Genomic DNA, 18,180 nt, shown 5'->3' on the forward strand with positions numbered 1-18,180 from the left:
TTAGCAATATAACTGCAGTTTCTCTTGTGCTGCCAGGGAAGCTTTCTGGCAGTGCAATGTTTACTAAGTACATTTTTGGATTTGAAGTTATTTATTTTAGTAGATACATGTTTTCCTTTGCAGACGTTAACTGCTGTCTTCCTGAATTAGAACTTGGTCTCAAAAACTCAGAGAAACCCAGTATCACTGCTGCGTATTTTTCTGTAACCATTCTGACCTGCAGTAAGACAGTAATTAACTGCCTTGAAATGTTCACATGATATTACTTACAGTACCATGAAATAAAATAGTCTGAAACTGAAATGTTTTAGGTTTTGAAGATTAAGAGCTCTGCTGTACAAGTAAAGTTTGTATTCAACATCACAGAAAAGTATCCTTCGATTGCCTGCAGCATAAACTGCGCCTTGGCTGTGCATTTGAAAAAACAGCTGCCTGTGTTAATGGGTGGCGGTCTGGTGCAAGATCATGCCCTTGTCAGTGCATTAGTGGTCGACCTACAGAGTTGTGTTCGCTCTAGGATGGATATCACCAAGGAAACTCGTGTGTCATGGTGCCAGGACATGTTTCCGCCTTCAGCAGTGAAAAGCCCTGCAGTGCAGGAGAGGTGGACATTTTAAAATGTAATTAGTTTATTTACATACTTTCTTAATTTATCAATTTGATGAATGATTATCATGTATTTGTCTTTATATTTCCACATACATTATGGGTGGCCTTAATAATAATTGTATAACTATTACATTTCATTTAACCTTCCACTCATCCATTCCTGCATCTCCCACCCACTCCTTTATTCATTCAACACACTTTTTTTCTCCCCCTCTAACTATCCTCAATTACTGGTTGATGGTGGGGATTTCTCTTCCCTGACAGACACAGACAGCTGTCAGTGCACCTGAGTGTATATGCGTGTTTTTGTCTAAGTGTTTGTTTTGTGAGCAGCTGTTTTGACTGCCTAATTTACAGAAAAGTGAAATTTTGATTATGAAAAGCTGAAGCCCTTCAATGTTGCCCTCTGGCCCTCTGTGTCTGGCATGTCAAGTTTTGTGAAAGTTAAGGGTTTGTTCACAGTGTATTGCATGTAAGGTACTGAAAATGGGTTGTAATGCATTTGTATATATTTTTTTCTTTTTTTTGGGGGGGGGGGGGCATTTGTAAAAAAAAAAATTGTGAAAGTATATTGAGTATAATTACGGAATTCTGACTTTTTTCTCAGAATTCTGACTTTTTTCTCAGAATTCTGACTTTTTTCTCAGAATTCTGACTTTTTTCTCAGAATCCAGGAAAAGAAGAAAAAAAAAGACGTGGCCCTAATCCTCTTCCGTATATAATAGCATGTAGCATGCATAATCTTGAAATTGGATTGTGAATAGAAAACTCACTCAGCTACTCAGAATGTGGTTAATTATAATACACTTCATTAAGTGTTTTGTAAGATATAACCAAGCTGTAGGATTATTGTTGCCTCCAAAACGGCAGTAGCAATAGCAAAACATGATATATGACAGAGACATTTCTTAATTGTGTTTATATATGTATTTAGTGGCACTGAAGAAAAATTTCAAGCTTTAATAAAAATTCTGAAAAGCAAAACTGTCACACAGTAGCAAAAATAGGACTAATACACATTATTAAAATTTGTGGGATGACCAGAATTATTGCGATTGAGACAGCAGTAAAACTACCGTAAGACTGAGTAAGTCTGCTATCAGTTTATGATTGAATAGGGTCAGTTACATGCATCCTGTTTCTAATAATATGGTAAATAATTGTGATAAATCAAGAAAAATGCAAATCTGTTGCAGTCTATAAGAAAGAGAAATCTGCATAGACCACTTTTATTCAGAATTCAGGCAAAACTTCATAGATTCAAAACAAAAATCCAGAAATTTCCCCACCAATGGAAACAGACTTAACATAAAAATGATGCAGGTGCTTAGCAACCTTTCTTTTATGCAGAAATAATCAGAATAAACCAGTTTAAGTCAGAGATGAGTCTTGCCCATCAGTGCAGAGTAACTCAGCATTATATGTCTGCATTTATAATGGAGTTATTTGCGGACCCTTGACAATTTGTCTGTGACTGACAAACTGAGGGACTTGTGCAATCATGATTAAAAGTGATCACCAAGATGGTGTTGGAACCAGCTGGTTGCCCGTCTACTCGAATCAATTGGCAGAATGCAGATAAATATGATTCAATCAGTGGATGAGTACTGTCTGTCCAGTGATTCAGGTTTCTGTCCTATTTTCACTGTAGTGTGACTGAATAAATACTTTTTATTGCAAGTTATATTCACCCATTGAAAATGGCATTCATACAGTACTTTCTTCCACTTATACATATTAAATTGAGCACCTTTGTCAGCTGGTGCCATTAAATCTGTTCATTACTAAGCTTGTTAGATTTTCCCTGCGGCGGGGCAAATGTGCACACTGTCACACTAATAACTGCACATTCTAGTGTTTCCACATCCCCTCAAGAAAGTGTGTCTTTTCATACGGCTGCGTTTATGTGAGTGTGTGATAAATCCTCGAAGATGCTGAGAGTGGCCTGTCTGGGTGGATCAGTGCCCATCAGGATCAGGAATCATTTCACTGGATCTGCTCACTGCTATCACGGCTCAGGTCCTAACGAGGCAGCACAGCAGTACTGCAGTAGTATCTGCGTGCCACATTTCCTTCAGCCTGTATGTCAGCAAAACTATCTCTGCAATCCAAGACCCTCTAAGTCTCAATTTGTGTCAACGACAGCTTGTCAATTGGAACTTTTGTAATAAAAATAATAAGAAAGACATGTCTGTGGGACGATATTACAGATTCCAGATCTGCTGCAACCACTGGTGCATTTAATCACTACAGTTATCTGAGAAAATATTCTTCATTTTAATGAGCAACTGCTGGCCTACAGATTTGCTTTTAATCCTAATATATACATGTAACATCCACTAACATATTTGGCACTATGTGAAATGTGCGCTAAAAGCAGAATTTGCTGATCTTATCTGCCGCAGTGACTCAGTAGAAGCAACATTTTCTGTACTAGAAAAAGTCTGCATCCTCATTTTTATCACAGAGATTCACATCAGACTCGAGGAACAGGTTGAGTTGAATCACAAAAGGAGGAGGTATGTGTATGAGATGTATATGAATGGACCATGCGACAGGCATGATATGAGAAATATATTCAAAATATTAAAGGCAGAATTTCAAAGCTTCTGTGTAAATAAAAATAACTTGTGGCATCATTTTATAGCATGCAGGCACTGATACATGTGCAGGCTTCAAAAAAATGTGTTTGACTGTCTGCGTGCGGGCTGAAGTTTCAAGGCTGTCTTTAAGTAGGTGATTTCCCCGTTTTTTGTCTTTTATCCAATCTTCACTGTGATCTGTAGAATTTTCCTCCGAAATAGTAACAGTGCACCGACAGCACCACTTTGATTAAAGTGGAGCTCAGAATTACAGGGCCCTTTGTAGAACATCTGGCTCAGAAGCACCCTATGCCTGTAAATATGACACTGTTCTGTAACATTCATCTGTATTTAATAAAAAAACTAGTACCTTTAGTCCGATTTGGTGCACCGATGTCTTAGTGAGTATGCTGATTCATCATAATACAGTATTTCAACTGTCAGAGTGACAATCCAATAACAGAGCGCACAACCCAAAACTTATAATTACATTAAAAAAAAATAATACATCAACTGAGACATGTGCCCTCAGTGCAGAATAGCAACTGTCACAATCAATGTTGACTGAAAATGATTTTAATATATATATTTTTTTCTTTTTGTCCAAAGCTAGTTGAACTAGACCTTCGTTATCTCCCGATTAGTCATTGAGATTTAATAGTGGTGGGAACTAGTGCAGAAATGTGCATTCCACTGAGAGGTAGTTGATGTGCTGTCAAGCTGTGTGTGTGTGTAAAACTATATTTGTGTGAAAAAGACAAAGCCTTGGTCATGCAAGGTGCTGTAATCCACTCGGTGACCTCCAGAGCCTGCTCGCTATGTGAATGTGTGTGTGTGAAAATGTGTCACCAGAGCCCTGCTTATGTTTGATGGTGGTCTTATCCACCCGATGACCCTCTGAACCAGATGGTGTGTGACTGCATGCCTGTGAGAGTGTGTGTGTCCCACCTCTGAGCCTCCTGGCACTCCAGTCAGTCCCCACACCCATCACGCCTCCAACGCCGCACACCCCACTTCCCGCCCTCCTTCATCCTTTCAGTTGGGTGTGATCACATCAAAGCAAAAAAGGGAGGATTACAGGTTTGTGCCCCAAAGGAAGCTAGCATCTCTCTAACTGTAACTCGTTCTCGCTCTCGTTCTCTCTCTCTTTCATTCCTGCCACTTTCCCAGTGGGGCCCCTGTAATCCCTATGGTGTCAGAAGGTCAGGGGACCGTGTCATGGATAACCCACTGGGGCACATATAATACAGCTAATGCTATATAGATAGTTAGCTAACATGAACATAAAGACAAGTCCAAATTTTTTTATTATCTCTTTTTCCCCTAGGCTCTATTGTTCATTTTTTTTTCTTTATCATCTTTGTTTTATTTCAAGTCGTAGTAAAAACCATAATTACCGGCAAGAATGGGAGTTCGCTGCTGTTCAGAAACACTTGTATATGGCTACAAGTGTAGACAAATGGTTCAACTCCTGCTTTTAAACATAAATTCACACATACGCAAACACACACATGCACATAGATAAGATCGGTATGGCGATACAACTGGCAGAATGGACTCGACAGTTGTAATGACGCTAATAGTGCACTTTGTCCTGGCATTTGTTTTATGTTGGGTCAGTGTGCGACACGCACATAGCCTTCAAAACACAAAGAGAAAAAGCAAAGCTCTTGGTCGGGATCAGTGCTATTTTATGCTCCACTTTTGCACCCGTGGCATCTCGGCCCTCATATTTATGCATCTGTTGAGCAAATGTTTATGATGTGACGCCACTAGCAGGTGTCACTCTAGTCTCAGATCAGTTTTCAGGGTACGGTTGGTCCACTATGGATGTAGGCCAGTTGAAACTATTGTTTCCTGTTACTCTTGAAAAGTCTATTGGACCGTGCATCTGTCCTCGAGGATTTTCTTAACATTCCACATCAGGGTGCAGCAGCAGTGTAATGCACTTGTGCAAATTCGTCTCAGTTTCCAGATAAATTGAAAGAGTTGTTTAGGAGAATGGATGTATGGTCACAGTGAATGCCAAAAAGTGCGGGAAGCTTTATTCTGGGTTCCTCACCCATCTTCATCTTTAAGTAGGAAAGGAGCCTCTGCTGAAATAATTCTCCAGTCTCGATTTCAGATAAACACTCGACCATCTGTTAACCGGTCATGTAGCCTTATTGCAACTCTGTGTGACAATTTAGTGACAATTCACCAGATGCATTAAGATTTTTCAAAAGCCATGTCCAGCTGACTGAACTAAAATGAGTTATTTGCCAGTGCTTGCCTTCTCTTTTGAGAAACAGCTATAAAATACCCTGTAAAGCCCAGGACCAGTGAAGTTCAGTGCTGCATTAAAACATGTATGCATTTTATTGTTAAGATTGTTGAAATTACCACAAGTTTCAATATTTGGCCAAGTAATTTCCTTCCAACAGCAACCCACTGCTTCCCTCAGCACTCATGCTAATGGGTGCACCTTTTAAAGTCAGTATGGCGTCATGAACTTCAATGAAGTGTAGAAGCAGATTTTCTTTGTTTCTGGCTGGTTTCTTTACAGTTTCCTTCAGAAATCCTTCCTCAGAAATGTTTCATCGCTACATTAATATTAGTAGTGTGGATGTCTCATGCCATTAAATAATCTGGCTACCTTGCAGACTTATTCTGGGGTTTGGCCTTAAGGACAAGAAGCCAGACTCTAGCCTGGCTGTACTTTTTTTCAAGCACCAGAAGTTGTAGGTAGCAGAGCTTTAGGCAGCTTCTGTTGTTCCACATCAGTATTAGCGCTGTTCTCACAGCTGAGTAACGTGTTTCCATAAAGAAACTACATCTACAAACTACAATCTTCTACAATATAAAGGTGATATATATGCAGGCTTAAGCAATTTCTTCTTCTTTTTTCAGAACTGATGTAATTCAAAGTGTTAGCTTGTGGTGGTCATGGTTTATCATGCCGTCCATCATAAATACGGTGCTTTATATAACACAGAGACATGGTAAAGTTAATTAATCATCCTAAGAAACCAGGAGTCTGTGGATCCATTTCTGTAATCTTAGAAAAAGATAAATATTTTTGTGTCATAAAATATGCACTGAGCATATTTCAAAAACACTGTAAATGATTCTGATTCATCAAATTAACAAATCTTTCATGAGGGCGAGGATTAGAAATAATGTGTCATCAGGACTTTTTCTGCAACTGTCGCTCTATGAATAACTATGTATGAAAGGAACATCTGTCAAAGTATAATTAATTATTTCATTATAGTCAAATTAGAAATCATGCCCACATAACGTGCACTGTTTAAATGGTCTTAAATACATACAATAGCCTAATTAAGTCTTAGGCTCTCCAGTCTGATTACACAACATGAAACTAACACAACCAAATCCCACCCTCAGCTTATGAAACTCAATCCAGTTAACACACTTTAGCTCAGCAAACCCTGTTTTTGTAACAAACTATTGAATCTAAATTACTGCCTGTATCTATATTTTTATATTTTAATAAGCATCATGTCATGAAGAAGCATTTTTAATTATTTATGATTTCATAGTTTGTCACACTTGTTTCAGATCATCAAACAAATGTTACTATTAGACAATGATAACCTGAGTAAATACAAAACACTTTTTAGATGATTACGTTTATTAAGTGTAAAACCTGCAAAGCCAGAACTGCAGTCGAGAATTTGAGATAACTGGTAAGGATCAATTATAGCGAGTTATAGAAGGTCCTGAAGAAGTAAAGCAGCCCAGACCACCACACTACCACCACCCTGCTATGATGTTGTTTATATGAAATGCTGTGTTTTACACCAGATGTAACTGGACTCAAACCTTCTAAAAAGTTCAACTTTTGTCTTGTCAGCCCACAGAATATTTTCCTAAAAGTCTTGGGGATTATCAAGAAGTTTTTTTTGGCAAATGTGACATTAACCTTTGTGTTGTTTTTGGTCAGCAGTGGTTTTTCTCCTTTGAGCCCAGCCTCTTTCTTATCACTGAATCATGTAGACTACACTAACTGAGGCAAGTGAGGCCTGCAGTGCTTTAGATGTTGCTCTTGGTGCCACTGTTCACAATTTAAAAGCTGCATTTTGTATTTCATCTGGTTGTCTTTGCCTAATAGTAAAGCTTCTTTGATCTGGAACGTTTAAGTGTGACAAATATGCAAAAACACGTAGATCTCCGAATGGGCCAAATACTTGTTCACAGCACTGCAGAGCACAATGAAGACCCCTGCGTGGGAGACACTTGTCTGATGGTGATCCCGGGCAATCTAAAAATCATTTCAGTTCAGTGACTTGTAATAAAACAAAGATTCACTAAGACGCTATTAGGAAACTGAGCCCTCATCTTCAATAGCTCACAAGCTTCAGCTGGGACAAAAGCCTTTGTTGGGACACAGAGCTCACTGCACAGCCTGTAGAGACATCAGACTAGTTTATGACAGACGGGTCAGCAGGGGGCGGGCGGTAGGCTGAAAACATACATATAGCTTTAATTGTACTCATGGCAGTGTGCATGAAAGTCTTTAAAGCGCTGAAGATAAGTGTGCATTGTTTGTAAAACTGCGAGCAATCAGGGAGACAAGACACACACACAAACTTCAGTGAACCCCTAATGTGAGACCCATGACCTGGTGAAAGGGGTTTTCTAGGTGTGTGAGAGAGTGTATGAGTGTGTGTGGGTCAGGGTTGCCAGGCACAGTATGCCACCTGCGACTGGAATGAAGACTAAAGGAGTGGGACAACAGAGAAGAAGATGCACAACACAATGTGACTGTGAGTGCTACACTTTCAGTAGACAGGCCCTACAGAGTGCTTTACATCTTATGAGTGAAATATCTTACTGTTGGGCCAAAAAACCTCCTACATTAGAAGTTGAAAAAAAATAAAAAAATAAATAAATGGCAGCCTCTGCGACTGTCATGCCCACCTAGTTAGCAAGGCATCAGTTTGGACTGCTTTGGTAAAAACTTCTCTTGTTAAAACTTTTCATTTATTTATTTGTTTATTAGAATTTCGATTAGCTCAGCTCTAAAGTGTAGCTACTCTTACTGAGATTGACTTTAACAGCAGGAACTTAAATCAGAATTGAATTCCAAACTTGAAGTTTCAGTGGCTTCTTGAAGGAAACATTTGATGCAGATAGAAGTCATATACTGTAATCAGTCAGTGTGAACTGTATTTCCAGCTAGCCAGTAGTAACTTGAAGTCTTGTATGTCCTTGTTGAAAATCCTGTATGTCAGGAACTACATTTAACTACGTACTCACATCTTTTATTGCTATCAAACATCCAAATTGTCAAAAGTGAAACTCTGTGAGCTTTCAGGTTCTTGAAAGGAGGCTGTGAAAGCTCTGTGATTAGCTTAATACAGTAAAAAGCCTTTGGAAATGACCAAACTCCAACAACGCTCCGGTCCTGCCTCGGAGTATTTGGGATGTACTGACCGTTCTGTTTGAATGGACGGACAAAAACATCATCCTGGAGGAGTTGTTGCAGATGAATGAATGCTTTTATACTTTTTTCCCCATGAAAATGTATCAAAGGAATACATTGTAGCTTACCATATAGAGACTGACCCCAGAGAGCGAGAGAGAGAAGACAAGGCTTCTGAGTCCACCATCACATCAAAGACTGTCACTAAAGATTTTATGCAAAATATACATTTTTGGTCCATCTGTAAACCTAAAACACATGTAAGCTGTTTGAAAAAAAGAAGCATATTTATGAATTTGTGTGTTCAAAAGCCCGGGCATCATGAATGGTTGACCAAAGCTTCAACTCTGATGTGTGTCTGAATGATGTAAACCCTCATGTTCTATAAATGTGTGCCAATTACCCTCTTACCAGCTTCAGCGTACGTGTTCTCTGCATCAGCCTGAGTCACTCTTATGTATCTGAAAATCTCTGTTTCTCTGTGTGTTTATAGTGACTTTAACTGATTTCTTATCTAAATGCATCATCAAACCAAGTCATGAGTCATTCACTGTAAGTGTCGAGTCACGTCTCACAGCACATATAACCCTGTTTCAAGGCTCACCTGAGCTCTCACATAATCTGCATGTTGCAAATGCAACGCAACGCAAAAGCAATGTGAAAAGAAGAAAATCTGACTGGTTTATTGGGATAACAGCTGGTAGCATGAATTCTTAAGGCTCATACCATTAGACCTGTAGCTCCCAAACCGTGGACTGGGCCACACTGGTGTTGCAGAGAGCCATTCAGGTTTGGTGTCGATGGCTAGGCAAAAAAAATGGTAAAATTCAGTTGAACAAGTATGTACTTTTGTATGAAAACTGGTTTAGCCAACTATATTTAAGCAAAATTTTAACATCAGTTCTATTTCTTTATTTGGTACTTTGGTAAATTATCAGGGGGGTGGTGAGGCTTTTGGCTTCTGAAGCATTGCGTGTCAGAAAAAGTCTGAGAACAGCTGCATTAGAACAGCTGTAGAATAAGTGAAACCAGTTGAACCTGAAACAGTGGAAAAAATGTTGAATGGTAATGATGGACCCTGAAAAAGAAAACGTTTCAGCCAGGTCCCATCACAGATACACAGTAGCATATCCACACACACTACGGACAGCTCAGTGTGTGTCTCTGCCCCCTTTGACGCCCCTCCTTTAACCTCCCACCTTTTCTCCAACCCCTCCCTCTCTCTCTCTCTCTCTCACGTTTTCCCTCTATCTCTCTCTCCCTCCCTTGAATTAAGTCCATTATCCCAGCCCACTCTGCCTCTGAGCAAGTCTACTCTGCTCAGCTGCTGCGAAAACTCCGTGTATGTGTGAACTCCTTGCATGCATGTGTTAAGAAGAGTTTTATGTGTGTGTACAGGCTTGCGTGTTTTTGTAAGTAGAGCTGAAGTGCAGCCGTTCATCAGTGGAGCTGACTGCGGGCAGGGGGAATACTCAGATCTCGCTTTGCTGCTTTTTAACTTCACTTACTTACTTTTTGGACTTTTTGAAGACTCACTGGACATATTTTGCACCATAGTGGAACTCTGCTGTTATTCTCTTTCTGTTCATGCACCATTCCCATAACTGGAAATAAAGGATTTTTTTTCAATTTTTTAATCAGATTTCTTAAACAATTTTTCAGGTATTTCCACCTGTTTAGCTGATCTCAGCTCTCACTTTCTGGACTGGTCAGTAACTGTTTTTTCATTACTCCATAACTTGTCTTATCTTTCTTGCTTAAATCAGATATGAAAAATCTTGGGAATGGGTTTTTGGAAGCACGCAACAAAAACTGAAAAGGTTTGTGTTCAGTGATTTCTGCATATAAGTAGAGGAAAGACTATGAGAAAGTAAAATGAAACAGAACAGTGTGGTAACAATGGATACTGTCTGCGCTGCCAGAGGCATGTTGGGCTCAGGTGGATGCTGATCCCGACCTGGAATGTTCTGAACTCCTGTGGAATTTGGTTCCCCTGGAAACGGATAGGCAGGTAAGTTAATTTGGACTCTGTTCCAGTAAAATCACCATTTAAGTCTGTAAAGTCAATAAAATTACTTCCGTTTAGTGGAAGACACTTCCAACCACAAACGGATTTAACTTGTAGATGAAGTAATAATGAAATCATGACTCCTGCTGTGCCGTTAAGTTCCCGGTTCCCTGAGCCTGCTGTGCCTGTGACATGACCACGTGCAGCACTGCTAATCCCGCACCACTTCAAACTAAAATATCTTTCTAAAAGTCATGCTGATGACATGTGGGATTTCTCTCAGAGTGTTTACTTGAAATCTGCTCTGTTGTTTCATTTGAGAGAGTCAACTGAGTTGTCTTTCCCCTGGGAACAGTTTGGAGCAGATCCAGTCAGGAGACCAGAGGCTGCTCTGTAAGGTCTCGCCTTACTGCTGCTTCAGGGCTTAACACAGCCAAATGGATAGCTACCAGGGACCAGCAGGCTGCCCTCGCCTTAGTGACTCCTTCATTATCTCTTATTTCAGAGTTTCTTCCATGAGATGAGAGATTTAAGCTGCATGACCACAAGGCAATTTTCCCACAGTAATTAAGCAGATTTCTTTCTTCAGTAGTATCACTCCAATCACCTCTTCCCATCCCGGCGATACAGGCAGAGCTGGTGAAAGACTGAAAAGTTATCCATCCTCACAAATGAGACCGGTATGAGCATGAGCATAATTAGTGAGGACAGCAAACACCCAATTAGCAAGTTTTAGTGACTCCAGTTTCAATATTTATTTTTCCCTTCACACTCTGAATAATAAGAATAGTCAAACTGAATAAATGCTAGCCATGGGGTTTGTAGACTGGGAAGTTTTCCATTTGTGATGCTGGGCCAAATGGCTCAGGACCAGCGGACTGCCACAGCATCTCCAGCTCCTTCATTCACTTACACTCTTTTAAAGGGACCAGAGGACTCTGCTTCAGACTGTTTCGCTTTTCTTTCTCAATATGTTTCTGCTTAAATCCCATAAACACCGGTGCTCACTTTTGGCTTAAAGCTAGGGCTTACTTTGTTTCTATTGAGGGTGTGTGTGTGTGTGTGTGTGTGTGTGTGTGTGTGTGTGTGTGTGTGAAGCTTCACTTTGCTTCTATGACTAGCATTGCCCAAAGACTTAAAACATAACAAGACTTAAAATAAGAATGAACTTCTGAGATGCTTATTAAATTCTTTTGTATCCTTCATATGACTCAGGCTTGTGCCCTTTTTTCCTATGTACTTTAAAAGTTTTTCAACTCAACTTTTAGTTTTAATTTTTTTACATTTATGGGCCATTTATATCATAATTATAGCAGAAAACCATCATTTCAACTTATTGCTTTCTCACTATAGGTGGTCTGTCTTTATGAATGTTTATTTTTATAGTTATCAAGGGAAATGAAGCGCTGCGCACCTCATTGTCCTTCCCAGAAAAAGCAAAACGCTGTCATGCTTCAGACCAAAGCGCTGTCACAGCTGTATTCATGGTTAAAGTCACAGTTTTGCATGACTCTTGTAGAATTTGTTTGTTAAAGTCTGCAGCATTTACACTAGGCAACGCCTCCCTGCATCACCTGCCCCGTTCACACATCTAAGACTTTCTGCTTCCGTGCTTCTTTTCCTTCTTGGAAATGGGGCAAAAACTGGCAAGCCAAAGTTTTTCAGTCAGAACTGAATCAAAACACAACTGTGCTTTAAAAAGTATTCTTTAAATGCCAAGGTGGTAACTTAGATTGGAGGTCCACGATTTGACATGCTCACTATACTATGCTACTATATATTGTACAGAGGCATTCGGTCCCTGGATGGGTTCACTCTAACCATCGCGTTTACACCCTGAATACTGTTTCCTTACTAGTGACTTAGCTGCCACTAGTTAATATTTATCCTTTTAATCCGAGAAAAATAATGTGACACAGACTATTAGTGCTTTGTGTTCTGACACGTATTAGGATCACTTCATCAATACATGAGTCAAATTTATTGCAAAACAATTTCTGAATTTGATTAAAACAGCAGTAAATAACCAGAAGGAAAACAGCTGGTGGCATGACATTTGTGCTTCCAGCTTCAATTCTTTTCAGATGTGTTTTATTATGTCAAAATGACATGTTTCAATGAGAATGCAGTTAACTCTTTTATGTGGTCATATGATTTCAAAACTATAGACTTTATGGTATTTCTGGAAAAACATCTTGGTTTCTTTGGAACAGACTTATCTGTTCACCTTGCCAGCCCTCTTCTGAACCTTCTTCTCGCTCTTTGCGTCCATCCTCACTCTTCTCTACTGTCTTCTCTCTTGCATTCCTTCCCTCCCTCTGATTTACTTCCACTATTTCACAATTCAGCAGTACACATAATTATCAATAGCCATATATTAAAGGAGCTGCATTGTCAGTGATAGTGGGAGAGAAGCAGATCTTTCTCTGGACTGACTTTTAATAAATGCTTTTGTATGCCAACATATGTTTTCCATATATATTTTAGCTTTCCTGCAGTCAGTGCTCCACAGAAAACCAATCAAATTAGATAGTATAAATGGGAGGGGGACTCATCACCGTGATATAAGCAAGTATCCCTTTTACACTGAGCCAAGTTTTTTCTTAAACCTGACCGAGTTGGGGAGCTAAAAATCATAAAATAAGATGGAACTATGGAAAAATACATGGAACTCCAATGCAGTTCTCCTGGCGTATTCCTCATTCATATGTAAAACACATTTTGTAAGAGACAGAGAATTCAAGTGAGAGCTTTGAATTACATACAAACTTTTAAAAAAAAAATCTTACTGTATTCTCTTTCACCCCGTCGCTCGTCCCATCTGTCGCCCCCTTAGCAAATTAACTGGTGCAAAAGCCACCAGTTACCTGCTGTTACAACTATTTTGCTCTGTAAAGCTCTCCCTCCCCTCCTCACCCTCTCCACTTATTCTTCATCATCATCCATCCATCCCTCCCGCTTTTCATTTCTCACTTGCAGGGAGGCTTAGACTTATTGCTCACAGGCCAGGGAACTATTTTTTCCCCTAGGGGAGAAACAATTGGCTCCTTTCTCTCCATCACCTCCTGCCTCACTTGTTTTCTTCTCCATTCCTCCCTCCCTACCTCTGCTGCATTCTCCTTTTTTGTAAGACTGCATGCATGCAGGCTGGCTGCAGGGTTGAAGTGCAGAAATGTCTATATCCTGTTGTTTTGTTCACTCCTTTCCACGTTCTCTCTTTTGTTGTCTTTCCCTGCCTTTTCAATTCTCCCCTCCCCTTTCTCCCCCCTTTTAGACTTCTAATTCTCCTTTCCTCTCCCTTTCATTCACATTGCCTTACTGCTTCATCCACAATTCATCTTTCAACTCTTTTCACACGTTTTCCTTGCTCTGCTCCTGTTGTGATTCCCCTCTCTTAACCGGCCTCTCAACAACTTCTTGTCTTCTGTCTCTACATCATTTTGTCATCTCTTCATTCTTCCCTCTGTAATGATTTTATTTGTCTTTGCTTCCTTTTCACCTACCTGTCTCTTCATATATCTGACCCTCATTGTTTCCCCCTCGGGCTCGGCTTGCTCTTGATCTCCACTGTGACCTGTGGCAGTGGTGGTCTACAGGTTAAACTGCAGATATCCATTTATTCATTACTGCATACAATACAGTAAAGTTGCACTCTAACCCCGCTCTGAAAAAGCCGTTTCACCCTGGAGGCGGGCCTCTTTGTCTGCCCATCTCAATTTAGTCTGGTTTTGACAGGACAGCCTGCTCCCCCCCCCCCCCCCCCACGCAGACAGAATCTCTCTCTCTCTCTCTCTCTCTCTCTCTCTCTCTGTCTCTGTCTTTCTCTTTACTTTTAATCCATTCCCTCTTGGCATGCTGCTGCTCCATGTCTATTGAAGCTGAACTGAATGCAAGTGTCAGCGGCCCCAATGGCTTTTTTTTTTATTAAGATCCATTATGGAACATGCAAGGACTTTGTGTTTGCCTCTGCATGTGCATGCGTGTGTGTGAGAAGGGCTAGTTTTTTAGATGGGGATATATTCTCCTACATCCTTGTATATGAATACATACAAACGTTTGTGTGTGTGTGTGTGTGTGTGTGTGTGCCTGCTCACAGGGCTGTGATGTGATGTGATGAAGAGGAACAATAATAGACTCTTCAACTCATGAAGCCAGAGTTACAGGACGCACACAAACACTGCAACACACAGCTCGGGGTGTCTCGGAGGAACAATGGGACCAGTCGTTCCTTTTATAGCAGCCAACAGGAGTGTGAGGGTTTCACTGCTCCTCTTGTCGCTTCCAGGGAGTGTGACGTGAATTGCGCGCGTGTGCGCGCTCGCTTCTGTTCTTGTGTCACGTAGCTGCAGCTGATGAGAGTGCTGACGTCCTTCCCCTTGAAATACTGCAGCATCTTTGCAGTTCAGTGCAGAAACTTGAGCGTGCATAGACATGCAGCCTTGTGCTTCGGCCTTTCTGTTTCACAGACCTCAGCACAGTTTAGTGCTCTTGTGATCACTTCTTTAATGCTAGCTGGGAAACTTTGCACTCAGCGAACATCTGTGAAATCACCCAAGACCTCTTCAATTCGAAAAACAGCGAGTTACAGTAGCAGATAGCAGGCCGTGCTGGGATCTAGCCTTGCATGTGTGCTTTTGTCCATTCACAAATGTGCGTGTGTTTAGATACTGGAGGGTATGTGAGAGTTTATGTTCCTGTTAAGCTCTGTCTTGTTGTGTTGTGGCCTGGGAGCCATGAGCTTATGAGAGCTCTCCTGTCTCTACGCTTCAATAGCTCCATTATTCATAAAACTCTGTGCCAACAGCGCGGACGGGTCTATGTCTGTATAGTGTATGTGTGTTTTCTCATCTTATGTATATTGTGCTTTAAAGTGATTCTTTAGTTTTCAGTGATGACCAGGAATTTGAAATGAATAAGAAAGTTGTTCCAGCTTAGAGCAAAGTGAGTATTTGAAAGCTTGGCATGCTTTAAATATGGCCGAGATGATGTTGGTGATGACAGGCCTCACTCTGTTCACACAGTCATCCTCGCGGAACGTAGACACAACACCTCTACGTACACTGAGGTCAGTGGCATCCCACTACAACTAATGGCTGACAAATCTGAGATAGATTTTGATATTAAACTTCCGCCTACATCTGCAAGCCATTTTACAATCCAAAATCAACCCATATGTGTCTGACAATCAGTATCATGTCTGTTGTTGCAGATGCCTAGTCTATTCTTCCCGCCTTATTGTTTCTGTAGTCGTAGAAAGGTGAGGAGGGCTGTGTACAGCGCCATGCTGCCAAATCTAAGTTACTCCAGGGAGAAATACTGCTTCTTCTTCTTCTTAGTTGTTCTGACTGATATCTTTTTCTCTCTTGGATCATCTTTTGTAGTTATTAGTGGAAAACAAATGTTGTATTCATTTATAGTGCATTACAAAGTCAGCTGATTTGGCTCTAGTTGAAAACATATGGCTAGCAATAGACTGCAGTTTAAATATATCCACAAATCTTTTTTGGCCTTACCCCTCATTTAAAGTATCCCAAGCAAAGAAAGACACTGTTATTTTACGTCTAATATTGCCCCAGTCAAGACAGGGACATCTAGTCTGCAGTAAAGAGCAGATTATTATTGAACAGCTGATTTTATTGCCAAGACACAAGAGGGGTTTTTATAGAGGGTGACAGATGAAGGGAAGTGATAGAGGTAATTGTTAGAAGGAGGAAAATAAGTAAAGATTGAAAATGAAAAGAGGGGAAAAGCCAACTGTCTGCCTGTTACTGAGTGCCAACTGTGAGGTGCAATATAATAAAGGAGACTGTTTCTACTGAAAGGCTTTATTGTTCCTGCTGCCTGCAGAGTCCAAAGTACTGAAAGAGAGGTGTGTGTTCACTGCGCAATTTTTTTCCCTTTTTTTTTTTTTTGCAGCACAACATTCATATAGATGTAGGATTACAAGCCACTGACCTCCCTCATGCTTTGGCATTGACAGTGCCGTGAGATATTATTGGGGAATTTTCTGAAACAATAGCAAGTCTGTCTCATTAATTTCCGCAAATCCAATACATCAGGAGACCGAGAAAAAACAAAAACATTATAGAAGCCATGTGTAAACCAGATTGGGGAAAAAGCAACACTGTAAATCTCTAAATAACTTGTAATTTCATTTATCTATTACTGTGTAAGTCAATATTGATACCAGAAGCCAACAGTCGCTCTTTTTGTGAGGCTGGATTCGCTCACAAGTGACATTGTTGTAAGAACTGATGTGCTCGTCCACTCATCCGTCTTCATCACTGTCGGCTCATTAGTCCCTCACAATGAAGAGATCTCATTCAGTGACACTGTCTGCCAGTGTGGAGGGAGTGAGGAAGAGTGTGAGCAAGCAAGCGAGTGTGTGAGTGCTGGATGCGTATATGTGTGTGTGAGCTGGCAGTGCCACAGACATGGAGAGTTTGCGCTTGGCTTGGCATTGCGCAAAGCATATCTCTATCTCGCACACACAGTATTCATCACACAAGGTCAGAGATTATGTGTGTGTGTGTGTGTGTGTGTGTGTGTTTGTGTGTGCGCGCGCTTTGGATACTGTCCCTGAGTCTTGCTGTAATGTGAAGAGATTATAGTGTTGCCATAATGGAGGCTGGCATTAACATAGCCTGGCAGGAGCATCAATCTGAGTCTGACTAAAAATACCTCAGACAGCAGTGTGTGTGTGTGTGTGTGTGTGTGTGTGTGTGTGTGTGTGTGTGTGTGTGTGTGTGTGTGTGTGTGTTTGTGCATGGGGGCATCCCTGGCATAAGCACACGTGTGCTAGCAGTGCACATTTCTAAATTTGTTACTTCTCTGTCTTTATTTTCAGGTCTATGTGTCCATGTTTAATGTTTATGGCCCATCTTTGATGTGAGAGTTCAGCTTGATCATCCTTCAGAGTCCCAAGAGAACGACGTTACGCTGATTATTGAGACTCTAAAAAGAAGACTGGAAGAGAAAAAAATAGAAGCCAACACTTTTTTAAGGATCCTTCCAATAAATCCTTAAAAGGCCGGTCCCTGCTTCTGTCACACAGATTCTGAAGACTGAATCAGAACCAGGACACAACTATAGCTTCTATTAATAAATTAAAACTTAAATAAATCAATTCACAGACTCCGCTTTTGAAAGAAAGGAGTTTGCTTTACGTTTGCCAAGATGATGACTATGATGATGATGGTGGTGGCCACGATGGTCACCTGCAGCTCTCTGTTCCTGCTGGGGCTGGCCGCTGCCCATGCATCCTCCAGCACCGTGACCCGCACCTCCTCTTCAGCTTCTTCTTCTTCTTCCTCCTCCTCTTCATCATCCACCTCACCGCGCATGAAGTTATCATATAAAGGTAAGAACAAAAGCTTTGAGGATAAAAGTTCTGGTTCTTTCTAAAAAAAAAAATTCAATTTCTCTCTTCCACTGCCCGTAATAGTTAGAAAAGTATCTACACAAACCACACGCACACACACACACACACACACACACACACACCACTTTCTCTGTTTCATGTAATATTCAGCTTTATCCTTTTGAAAGTATAT

The 18,180-nt window shown here is 40.6% G+C and overlaps 1 protein-coding gene across 3 annotated transcripts in view; it reads left to right on the forward strand.

The window, feature by feature from the left end:
- Window positions 1-18,180, forward strand: part of sema3b (sema domain, immunoglobulin domain (Ig), short basic domain, secreted, (semaphorin) 3B) — a 71,367-nt gene that overhangs the window by 31,898 nt on the left and 21,289 nt on the right. The window contains exons 1-3 of one of the 3 annotated variants that reach the window (XM_085145679.1): window positions 1,308-10,439; window positions 10,542-10,630; window positions 17,475-17,987. In XM_085145679.1, the coding sequence (XP_085001805.1) occupies window positions 17,804-17,987 (184 nt within the window). In that variant the 5' untranslated portion in view covers window positions 1,308-10,439; window positions 10,542-10,630; window positions 17,475-17,803. Of the gene's footprint in view, window positions 1-1,307; window positions 10,631-17,474; window positions 17,988-18,180 lie in introns of those variants that run through there. The other 2 variants (XM_085145677.1, XM_085145678.1) reach the window with 2 other exon arrangements.

This window comes from Neolamprologus multifasciatus, chromosome 20, assembly GCF_963576455.1.
Source record: "Neolamprologus multifasciatus chromosome 20, fNeoMul1.2, whole genome shotgun sequence".
Taxonomy (NCBI): Eukaryota; Metazoa; Chordata; class Actinopteri; order Cichliformes; family Cichlidae; genus Neolamprologus; species Neolamprologus multifasciatus.